The sequence below is a fragment of the Colletes gigas genome, unplaced genomic scaffold (assembly GCF_013123115.1).
Source record: "Colletes gigas isolate AHSC1104 unplaced genomic scaffold, ASM1312311v1 Colletes_gigas_Sc00007, whole genome shotgun sequence".
Classification (NCBI taxonomy): domain Eukaryota; kingdom Metazoa; phylum Arthropoda; class Insecta; order Hymenoptera; family Colletidae; genus Colletes; species Colletes gigas.
Window position 1 is genome coordinate 5,202,790 of NW_025106636.1, and position 12,233 is coordinate 5,215,022.

The 12,233-nt window shown below is 36.8% G+C and overlaps 2 protein-coding genes across 6 annotated transcripts in view; one reads left to right on the forward strand and one right to left on the reverse strand.

The window, feature by feature from the left end:
- Nucleotides 1-1,977: 1,977 nt before the first annotated feature.
- Nucleotides 1,978-4,140, reverse strand: LOC122396413 (E3 ubiquitin-protein transferase MAEA). Of its 2 annotated transcripts, none has more exons than XM_043394781.1 (5): nt 3,849-4,140; nt 3,248-3,551; nt 2,862-3,174; nt 2,366-2,675; nt 1,978-2,284 (listed from the first exon to the last, which is right to left on the reverse strand). In XM_043394781.1, exons 1-5 carry the CDS (start codon nt 3,885-3,887, stop codon nt 2,183-2,185), a joined length of 1,068 nt encoding a protein of 355 aa, XP_043250716.1. In that variant the 5' UTR covers nt 3,888-4,140; the 3' UTR covers nt 1,978-2,182. The 2 variants fall into 2 exon arrangements, with proteins under 2 accessions (XP_043250716.1, XP_043250715.1); XM_043394780.1 differs by having other exon boundaries at nt 3,248-3,650; nt 3,849-4,138.
- Nucleotides 4,141-5,830: 1,690 nt separating this feature from the next.
- LOC122396411 (C-terminal-binding protein) overlaps nt 5,831-12,233 on the forward strand; it is a 29,695-nt gene continuing 23,292 nt past the window's right edge. For all 4 annotated transcript variants that reach the window (XM_043394772.1, XM_043394776.1, XM_043394777.1 and 1 more), the window contains exon 1: nt 5,831-6,193. The gene's annotated coding sequence lies outside the window, so the exon portion shown is untranslated. The remainder of the gene's footprint in view (nt 6,194-12,233) is intronic.

Genomic DNA, 12,233 nt, shown 5'->3' on the forward strand with positions numbered 1-12,233 from the left:
AATAAGGTTTTGTTCCCTTTACCAGATATATCATTTTATATATTTTCGTATTAATTTGTTCGTTTTCTGCATTTAAAAATTCTCTTATAATATGTAATACTATATTCTTACTATGTACTTCTTTTTAATCAACATACTGTGCATTGAAACATGACTAAGACAGCATGTATAAATGAATAGTAACATGCCAAGGTAAAGTTACATGACATGTTACAAGCTCAATAAAGCTCCACTACAATATTTTCTGTACATTTATGAGATGTATTGTACTTATTTACACATATGTCTACTGAATCTTTTACACATACTGAACATTTAACAATAAGTTTATTTTCCTTAAATAATCTGTAAATGATACATACTGTTTGTATTATTTCGTTTATTTGTACGAAAAAATAAGTTCTCGTTTGATTGATAATAGCTTGAAATTTACTTGTATTGGGAATAATTACTTTTTACTAGTTTTAGTGAAACTAAGAAAAGTATACATCATTGAGCATGATTTTTGTTCAGACATAATTAACAGAATCTGTAAATACATACCGACTAAGTGCTTCCACATGTTGTAACATGTGATGATTAAAAGTTTACATTTTTATCATACAGGCTGTACCATCAAAACAATACACTTACTTGTCTCTTATTTACAGCAATATGGAAAAAATATGGCAGATATAATTTGAGATTTATTCCAAAACGTGAATACAATGCAACGGAATAATGTTTTCAAACTTCTCGTGCAAATTACTACGTATTCAGTTGTAGCATCGAGACCTCAAGTTGACCTTGAAGTTTACAAATTTCAGTCGAACATCAACTTTGCTTTCTTTGAGTTAAAATTTGCGTACTCATTATTAAATTATCGAGATAATCTATCCACGTAATAATAAATATTTCGTGATACGTTATTTCACGGAAGTTGAAGAAAAACGTGCGGATATCAATGCAAGAAAAAAAAGATATACATTTAAATGTGAAAATGGCTGATTCGAAAAAATAATTTTTATTGTTTTGTATTAATTGTTTGGAATTGTTTGGAATTTATATTATGCCAGAGACATATTTCTGTATCGTGAAGAAGTAACCGAGATACTTAGATGTGTTGTTTCCGGTGGAACATTCCGTATACGTTTGGTAACTTGTAAATTATACTGTTTCACCATTTATAATACCGTTTATCATCTATTTCTATCAACTTATACATAAATAATTATAACCAATACTCTTATAAATTTTCAAATTATACTTCGCTAAACTCGTTATCGTAATCGTATACTCACGAACTTAAATCTTGCTGATGAAGGAAAAAAGACTTAAATTACTTAAATTACCTCAAATATTGTATCCCACGTTGACCACAAATTTTATTCTAAAACATAGAATCCGAATTCCTAGAAGGACAATCCTCCGCATAAAGCAATTCAGACAATAAATTATAAATTAAATTTCATGATACCCATGAATAAAAGATCGTTGAATTTAAAGCTGATAGAGGCATAGAGGGGATATTTTTATATTGATTCAGCCGTGGACATGTTACATCCAAAATTGCTTAATGCATATCATATATTATATAGATTAGGCATTCGTCAGTAAAATACATACTTCAAAGTTATTTATTATAAAAAGGGTATGCAAGCGATGCATCTGTTTCTACGTAAAAATGGTATTACAATAAATTATGTAACAAGTTGACGATCAGGTTACATTAATGTTGTTATAAATCTTACCATTATTATGTCGAAATGTTTTGGGCATGCATAGTATAAATATAAACCACTGTAAGATACTTACAAAAGTTTATGGTTAAAAATGCGTCTTAAAACGTAAATCTATGGAATTGTTTTGACCGTTTAATATATTGTAGAGATGATGTTAAATAAATGAATAAGGACCATTCTGATTTCATATTTAATAACCAACTATATTATAATAATCTGCACACCGTTTCATATTGAAAAACTAGTACGTGTCCCGTTACACACATAATCTGCCCGCGTAGCTCTGTATTTTATTCTAGAAGGTAATCACAAATAAAATTTACAAAAACAATATTTCCTTAAAAATAGATGTTATTCCCTTTGTTAATATTGGTACACGGTATTAAACAGTAAATATTTAGAGTTAGAATAAAATAAGGATGCACTGTACATAGTACAAGTTGTGTTTAAATCAGATAATTTTACATAACATAAACTTTCTCTATTTTTTTATACGGAAACACTTCTTTGGTTTTTGGACAAATCACAGTACCATTATTTTCTTGAGCCATTTTCTCCAACGCCTGGAATATAATGTAACAAGTTAATTTAAGGAAGTATAATTTAATAAGGGTATTTTATGAAAAACGAATGGTTTAATTTACTTGCTCCCCGTACACGTATCCGTTTGGCATCATCATTGGTTGATTATACTCGTTTAATGGTTTACCGCTAATACTACAAACGAGCCTGGACTGCGAACAATGAGCGAAAGGCAGTGGAGAAGCTAATTCGTTAAGTGCTTCATTACATACTGGACAGTTTGGATTTCTGCCTTCTTTATTTGCACTGTAACACTGAGGTGTCTTTAATGCTGACAGACCTGCTTGTAGGGCCACAGTAAAGACACTTTGACTTGCCAATTGGAAAAGTCTATAATTTTCATGTCTGAACTGTTCTATTAATCTATCCCACCTATAAACAGTGTAACACTGTCAATCTAGATAGAAGGTTTTTATTCGAACAATTTATCACGATATTAGTTATTCGTTATTCGTAGTGTTCATCTTGCGAGTCCCGTATAAAATTTTATTCGTAACTCGAGAATAAAAATATACTTAGATACGGTATTACAGTGATGCCTTAAAAAATAATAATTACCGTTTCTCGTCTAGTAAATCTTTATACGGGCTGAGAGATGTATTAGCTGGAAAAGCTAACTGTCCCATGCAACACTGAATTTCTTGCAACTGATAATCATCATAATTAGCAAAACATTTTCGGGCATGCTTAACGGCATCGAGTCTTCTATCGGCTCTCACTAATTCTATAAACTCCTGTACTCTCAAATTGAATTCCATAGTACTTCCTAATTTCCTTAATTTAGATCGATTATCATGGCACCACCCAACGCATCTTGCAGTCTCATGATTTGCCAAAGACTTTTCGACCTCTCTGGATACCATAAAAACGTCTAGAAATATAGACGAAGATATAGAATTATATTCGTGTTTTCAGCCATTGAACCATATTAATAATCAACATACCTATGTTTGTTAAATCCCTAAGCTCGCTACTGTCTGCCAACTTGGTGGCAGTTTTGTAATAGCCTTTACGAAGGAAATATTCTACCAACATTCTATCGAGTCTCTGTCGCCGCCATTGATTTACAACACTCGGTGCGGTATTAGCATGTTCCTTTAAATGGTCTAATCGTCTTTTGCAGACCATTCCTGCTTGTAATTCCTCTGCTATAGACTCCTCTGCTTTTCTCTTCAGAACCTGAAGCCTAGCTACAACTCCTCCCAGTAGTCTGCTTATTTCTCCAGCAGGAACACCTGCTCCATCACCCTTTAACAATTCATTAGCTGCTGCTTGTACATGCGAGACTTCCCTATCTAAGGTTTTTTGTGCAGAACGAAATTTTTTATTGAGGAGTTCATAAGGAACCTAAAAATATTGTGTTAATTTATTCCTTTTCTTTTCGTTTCGATTACAATAAAATATTTATAAATTTAAAAAAATATGATATTCGTATATAATCATCGTACGTATCATAGGTAATAACGCGTCTTCGACTAATCATAAATAATTTTAAATAATTCGGTCGTAAGAAATGTAAAACAGAATTTAAGAAGCATTCGGTACCTTTAATGTTGGATGCTCGAGACTTTTAACATCTGACATATTGGTTATCTTCGAGGTATGCGTAAAGACGTATTTAAAAATCCGAAAAAAATTACGTCTAATATATCGTAACTAATATACTTTGCAGTCACGTATCATAGTCATCCATCTCCTTTCGCCCAAAATATCGCATGCGAGTATACAAGAGTAGGACAGTTTTGACACACGACTGTTTTAAACAGTCGTTAAATTTCTTGTTCCCTTTTAACAAAGTTAGTCAGCAGTTTGTTTACGCATGATGAAAACGTTAGTGTTATAATATAAATCCAGATGGCTCCATTAATGAAAGAAATAAGGGATGATCTTAAAGTGAATCATGAGATCCAACTGTTCGTTGCCAACTAAAGAATCGATTATCTGTCGTAAAATTAACGTCTGGTACAAACGTTGTTTGAAGGGATTATTATTCCAAGAGTTGATTTTTTAATTACGATTTTAAGATAGCAAATAAACCTTGCAACATTATAAGCAACAAAAGATCTACCTTACAATTTTAAGTACACATTCTGATATTTTCTTTTGTTACATTATGTGCTTATTTTAACAATTTTTGTTGTAGATAATTTTTCTTTTTAGTTAAGACTATAGCTTATAAGCGACGTTGATTTTTAAAATGATTTGATTGTCAGCACATTGTATATCTAGTGAATTACGTCATATTATGTGATAATAACGCCATCTAGCGAATCATGAAAGAGATAAAGGTAACTAGATTGGTACCCATCATCATCCGGCACGAATCATTGTCATCAAGTCTTAAGTTCTCAAATCTTTGTCTTAATCTTTTCTTTTACTTATTAATTACTTCTCTTGTTTGCAGTTATTGAAGTTACTACCTCCATGGATGGAGTCTACATAATTTGTAATGTATAACCAGATTTGTTTAATTGGGTTTAATTTACAGTATACGGCAGTGGTCAAAGCATAATTTTATTATAACTTCTTGTCACTTCATTGACGATATGTACTTTATACATATTTGTAACATTATTAATAATTACGTTTAATTTAGCTTCTATTCAATTTTCGTCAAAGCAGATATTTGTCAACAAAACTTCATACATATTTTTAATGTAGTAAACAATTGCAAGCAATTCAGCTTTTAACCAATTTTCGACGAAGTAAATTTGGTACATTATCATTATTTTACAGTAATAAGATGTATTGTCCATTACAAATACGGAGTGGTTTTTAAGTTTTGACAGAATTTTTGAAAACTATTGTTCAAAAGAATTGTCGTTCAATTCTCCAGAATAGTCTTCAGTTAGTTTTAATTTATAAGTCTGATACAAAATTTTGGTTAAAACAATTTTAAAACGATTTTTGAAATAGAAAATCTCTGTTATTAGTTTTTTCATCTTTTATGGTGTCTTTTCGATTTTCGATCCACCGTACGATAGATTCTGGCGATAGCATCGTGTCGACATAACGGACCAATGAGAATTCGGTCACGTGACAAGTTCTGTTTACATCTAACTTCATCGTTTCATAGAACATACTATACAAGTATACGATTGAAAAGATATCTAATTCAAGTAAGTTTAAATGTAAATTTAAAGAAAATTTTCCAAAGTACTGTCAACAACACGTATCTAAAGAAAAGAAAACAAGGACAATATCGTTACTGTACGTAAGCACTACAAACATAGGGCATTAGGGTTGAAGAATAGTCTGGTAAAGAAATTCATCGTGTTTATAATACTTAAAAGTAAATTTTCCATTTTATTATTGGAAATTATAAGCAGCGATGTATCAAAGGAGAAGAAAATAAGACGTTTCCGCGTGGTAATTTTGAAAAGTCTTGCAAGAATTCAGCCGATATTTAACCGTTCGGCAGCGTCGTAATCGGAAAGAATCGGTTATCCTCGGGTACATTCGGCCGGTGACGGAGAGTATCGGTGGCGCGCGCGAGTCACTCGGATGGCCGGGGGCCGCCATTTTCCTCCAGCGAGGGAGACAGTCGCGAGCGTAGTTCCGCGCATTGTCGACCAATTTTTTCGTCGAATCGAGGGATTTTCGCGAATAACTGGGGCGTCGGGCGGGCGCGCGTGACCCCAGTGCCCGTATCCGAGCGAGTATCGTTCCACGGGAGACTCGAAGTCACCCGTGGACGCCGGGAGAGCCCAGCCGTGTGAATCGGAATATAGAGTCGAGGCGCCGCGCGTATACTCCCGTAAGAGACACATTGTAAGAACGCCGTGTGAGAGAGTGAATATAGTTTGGTGATCGCAGTGTAGCCGGTGAAAATACACGAGTACCCAGGAGTACTGTGGCCCGAGGAATATAAGGGGAATCGCCTCCGACAGGTTAGTGGAGTGGCCCTCGCCGTGGCTCGTTTTTCTCGCGTAGATCGCGCCGCCGAAGAACCCAGTGTACGCCGTGTGCGTCGCTCGCGCGGCCCCTGGTGTGCACGGTGCATGCGTGCACACACGCACCGGAGAAAATTCCGCGGGTTCGTACGTGTGTATTCGTATGCGTTTCTATCTACCGTCCGTGCGCGTACCAGCGTACGGTGCATACGTAGTTCTTCGTTTAACCGTTCCACGGCCTTTACGTGTGCGTGTGTATGACACTCGGTGTGCGAGTATGCTAAACTAGTGTGATATGGCGGGAGACGCCGCGCCAGCACCGAGCCACGCGCCTTTCTTTTTATTCGGCCCTTCGCTCGCCTCACCACTGGCCCGATTATCGTATCCTCTCTTACCCCTAACCACTTTCCAACCATCGGAAAGTTCTACTGAATTTTCGTCTGTGCTTCACGGAACACCGATCTCCGTCGAGCGCTCGAGTGCTCTCCTTTCCAATGAACTGTGAAATCGTATCTTGACGTTGACCTTCGCCAACGTCTTCGGCCTTTCCGTTGGAAATGGTCGCATGCACGCGCTCCTCGCATTTCTCTCGGCGTGTTTTCCCAGTGCGGATCGACGGATGCGAGAACAGTCATCCGTATAATTTGCAAGTCCATTACAATATGTTAATATGGTAATTAAGTGGCTTATCCGTTTTGTTATCTTCAGTGACAATAATAGCACGAGTTTATTCGAAACCAATTATTTCCATTAAGCGAACTGGCCGTGCAACAAACACACCTCGGTCTCGTTCACGTTTTGTTAGGAAGCGCACGTGCGAGCGTGGGACGAATTTTCTGACACATTATCGTTCGAGTATGAAAATTGTTATGAAATATTGTTAGATGGCAGCACTTTGCGGCCGTGCTTCGAAATTTTGTTTTATTTACACAGGAAGAATCGCTCGTTGAATTTTCAATCAACCCACCACCGGTGTATACGCTCGCGCGCATCCCGACGTCGGATCGGGATCGCGTGACTCCTCTTACATTTTAATAAATCACCTTACCGAAAGTATTTGATTTACTGTTCGAGGGATACGCTGGTAGAGCAAAGTGGCCCCGATTCAGCATAGTTTCCGATATAAATCATTTATTCTGCTAAGTGTACATGTCGTGTGGCTGACCGCCATTTGGATAGACGCTTCTAGAATATCATTCATTTGTATCCGGCTCTTCTTCTGTCGACGATCCATCTTCCTCCACGTATCTATTTATTTCGCTGTACGTCAACGACGCTACCTTTCGCCCAATTACCGGGAAATTTTCTCAAGCCGCGATATAAATTAGGCACGCATCTCGCGCGTTTTCGCAAATTATCACGCTGCGTTCGTGTTACGAATTAGCATCTTCCAGGGATTCGGATATACTTTTTTGAAAACTATCGTCGTTCGTGATTATGGGTGACACAGCGAACGCGTGCTGGTTCCCAACTTTTTCAACCGTTCAAGTGTCCCCGTAACGTCGAGTGAGTTTTTTATACCAGTGGTTCGTGACCTTTTTTTTCGTTCATGACCCATTTTTGGCAATTTAATCGAACTTATGGGCCTATATTTAAAATCTCTATGTGCAAGTCGTGAACCTCCAGATATCTACGAGCCACTGTTTTACGCGTCTTCGTACAGCCCGCATCCTTTAATTCGATATAACACGTGTTTCGCTCTTATGGTGTTGATGAATCCTCCCAAGCACCCGTAGCCTCTTTTGTTCTTTCAAAGAATATTTTGTTACAGTATTTGTTCGTTAAATAATAAATTTACAACGCGTTGCCATATCGTTGGATCGTTCCTATTAATTGAAAAATTATAAATGACGCCACTTTAATTAGGAATGCTGTAAAATAACGGGTACACCATTATCAAATATCAGGGTCAGTGGTAGTCAATGCGTTAATAATTAAAAGTCAGATTAAAATAGTGTTTGACGTGTTTATTTTTTTTCGGATAAACAATAAATAGGGTTACAGGAATTTTGTTTACTTTTACTCGTTGTTTCGCGTAAATTAATTAATACGATAAAATAAGTATCGAAAGTTAGCGAAAGATACCGTTTGATAAATATATAACGTGACGATAAGGTCGATTTTGTAAAGTAGGCGCGGGTAAATGTTAAGAATTTAAATAATCACTATTTAGCATTTCTGAGGTAACGTTGACAATCGTGGCAATACTTAAACGCGCGCGTGTGCGTGTGTGTGTGTGTGCTTAGTTTTTCCACGAGTTCGACGTTCTTGCCGGACTTGGTTAACAAGCTTCCGTTCGACGCGATAAAGCATGTTAACGACCTACTAATCTGAAACGCAGGGTTCGAATGACTGCACAATATTGGAGACGCTATACCGCGCGTCCGATGACTATAAGCTTTTCCAAAACGTTTCAATGTCGTCCCATATACAGGGTGTTCTCGGCCAACCCTGGGAAAAATTTTAACGGGAGATTCCAGAGGCCAAAATAAAACGAAAATCAAGAATATCAATTTCTTGACTGAGGCTTCGTTAAAAAGTTATTAAAAAATTTCAAATCATTTCGAAAAAATTATTTTTAGTTCCGGGGGTCAATTACAATCATTTTTGATCATTAGATATACTCTCGAAATCCTACTCTTTTTCGAGAAAAAAATTCGACGAAATTAAAAAATTTCAAATCGCTCAGGAAAAATTATTTTCGGTGTTGGGGGGCAATTACAATCATTTTTAATCATTAGACATACCCTCAAAATCCTAACCAGTTTCGAGAAAAAAATTCAATAAGTGGATCAATTTTTCGGTGAAATTAAAAAATTTCAAATCGTTCTGGAAAAATTATTTTCCGTTGCGGGGTCAATTGCAATCATTTTTTATCATTAGACATACCCCCGAAATCCTACCCACTTTCGAGAAAATTTCGAGAAGGTGTGAAATATTTCGACAAAATTAAAAAATTTCAAAACATTATAATAAAAATTATATATGCAAAAGTTATTATTTATAATAATGAACATTTCGGCCATTAATTCAGGTGTACTTCGCTATTTAGACTAGTACGAATTATATACAAATTAATCAATCGAATAACAACATACGTAGAAACTATAAAGTCAAAGGTAGAGCATATTACTATACAGGATGTTTCGTGATATTTCTGCCAAACTGTACTTAACTTAGAGGTCAGAATGAGAAAGAAACGTTATATAAAGTTTGCGAATAAACGCTTTGTTTGAGAGTTAAAAGCGATATTACACCACTCGATTTTTACGTTTCTGGAACTTTAAAACAAAAAGTTTACTCGACGGGAGCGACTTCGTACGAAGAACTTAAGCAAAGAATTAAAAACACAGTTATTGAAACTCGGTGAGATACCGAGTAACTTCGTAGGGTAATAAATTCAATTGTCTATCGATGACAAGCTTGCATCCAAGCGGGACATCATTTTGAAATGAGATTTCAAAAATAGGGCAACACGGAGTATAGTTTGCAATTGTTTCTTAGATGATAAAAAACACGTATATGACTGTGTATAATAAGTTTGTATTTAGAGAGACGCATGGAGAAAAAGTTATTCGTTATCTAGATAAAAATGGTGGCAAACTGTGTTCGAAGATTAGCGATAAGTCCTAAAGGACGTCGGCGCCAAGCGGAATGCCGGATTGCGTAACTTTCGCCGAATTTAACGCGAATATGGAACGAACGTCGTGCACGTTTTCCTTATTTCGTTATGGCGGTGTGCGAGGCGCATGCACGTAACTTACTTATTCATCGTTGATTGTGTCGGTATTTAAACGAGCTCCCGTTCTGGCCTTACGTAATTTGCTGAACACGGAGAGCAGCGGTGTACGCTCGGTTGCTTATTCAGCGATGTTGTGACCTGTATTCACGTCGCGACACTTCTGTTTCTTTTTACTAGAAACCCACTCGTGGCTTGGGCCCGTGCGAGCGCGTCGTCGCTTATATTTACGTTTCCCTCGTCGCGGCGCCGCGTAAATTCATCTCCCGCGGCCGTCCACGGAGAAAGGAAACTAGCAGAAGCGTTATCCTTCGAGAAAGTTAAGTCGTTCGACTCGACGAAGGAGGTCGTCCCGCACCACCGTCACTGACCAGCCGAGTTTTTTTTAGGTCCTCTCGCGGTTCGGAAGAATATCTTCGTTGCCGACTTAGCATCTTTCGGCATGCCACCGAGATTCATCGCTTTGAAATAAGGTCCCGAGACTTCTTATCGAACTTTCTCTATATTCGGACGTTTTATGCGTCGATCAAATATCTAGATATTCGCGGCGTACGAATAGCGTGGTACGAAGTATTAGGTTAAATAAAATGTGTGGTCGTTAATACGTTCACTGACACGTCAGTTTTCCATATTTAATCCAGGACGATTGTTTCAATTTTTGTATAAAATTCGAACCGTTAAATTTTCAATCTGGCCCCACTGCGCGGCGTTTATTGTCGACGAGCGTTTCATGTAAACACGCTAATCCGGTGTTCAATTTCGCCTGGTCGACGCGCAGCCTTCCCGCGGACTTGTTATCCGCCGAGTCGAATCGTAATCGGGTCAAATAATCAAATATCGCTGGTCGCGAGACGCTCGGGCAGAGTTTTCGTGGTTCGCAAGATTCGTCATGTATCGATGATTCATGGTTCCGCGCCCGACCGGCGAGGTCGCCAGGGATCTGTTATTGTTTGTCGAGTCTCCCGTTCGCGCCGAAAGAGATACGGCGTCGTGTTGATTCTTTTTTATCGTTGAAAACTGTAACAACGATGGCGGCTTCGTCGCGAAAGTATTTCAAGCATACCTACCTATTAATCACTGCAAACTCGACGACCGAGGTAAGAGCACGCTTCGAGCGTTCGCAGAACTCGTTCGATTATATTTTCCCTTTGCCGGACGTAATGCGCCGAGCGAAATTAATTCGTTATACAACTTGCATAAGCCTTCGATGGGATACAGATGTGCCTCGGGTAACACGTAACCGCCTATTTAGAAATGTTATCGCGTGCACTGATAACGGAACGATATTGCGAAAAATTCTACGCACACCTTATTTCGCGATCTAACATTTCTTCGATATTTATAGCCTCGAGTACATTACAGCAGATAATCATTTCGCTGCTTCTAAAAAATTAACAATATCCGTGAGCAATGCGTTACAAATTACTATCCAGTAGATTCCTTTCTATTTTTTGTATAAAGAAATTTTTCATAAAAATACTACGTCTGTTATAGCTTTATATTTTTAATTACTAAATTTGTGCAATCAAAAATTGGTTGATATTAAACGTTCTTCAAGTACACGTTAGGTTATGTAATAAGTCCGTTCGCGTTTCTTCGTAAGAATATTAAATATTGCCAATTCTTTATAGAACTTACTCAACAGGTTATACTAATATTTTAAAATGTGATATACAAGGTGTTCGGCCACACCTGGGAAAAATTTTAGTCGGAGATTCTAGAGGCCAAAGTAAGACGAAAATCAAGGATACTAATTTGTTGATTCAAGCTTCGTTAAGGAGCTATAGAAACATTTTCAGACACACGGTATATTTTCGGTAAAGAATTTTTTTCTCGAAAGTACGTAGGATTTCGGAGGTATGTGTATTCACCAAAAATGATTGTAATTAACCCCTTCAACCAAAAATAATTTTTCCAGAATGATTGAAAATTTTTTAATTTTGTCCATCTTCTCGAATTTTTTTCTCGAAAGTGGGTAGGATTTCGATGGTATGTGTAATTACCAAAAATAATTGTAATTGGCCCTTGTAACCAAAAATAATTTTTTTAGAACGATTTGAAATTTTTTAATTTTGTCGAAAAATTGATCCACTTATTGAATTTTTTTCTCGAAACTGGTTGGGATTTCGAGGGTACGTCTATTCACCAAAAATGATTGTAATTGACCCCCGGATCTAAAAATAATTTTATCCGTGAATGATTTGAAATTTTTTAATTTATTTTTCAATAACTTTTTAACGAATCCAAGAAATTGATATTCTTGTTTTTCGTGTTATTTTGCCCTCCAGAATTTCCCTT

Excerpts from the sequence above, each read along its gene's own strand:
- LOC122396413 (XM_043394780.1), bottom strand. The coding sequence starts at position 3,887 with ATGTCAGATGTTAAAAGTCTCGAGCATCCAACATTAAAG. Across the intron at positions 3,651-3,848 it reads TCGAGCATCCAACATTAAAG|GTTCCTTATGAACTCCTCAA; the intron begins GTACCGAATGCT and ends CAATATTTTTAG. Across the intron at positions 2,285-2,365 it reads GATACGTGTACGGGGAGCAA|GCGTTGGAGAAAATGGCTCA; the intron begins GTAAATTAAACC and ends ATTATATTCCAG.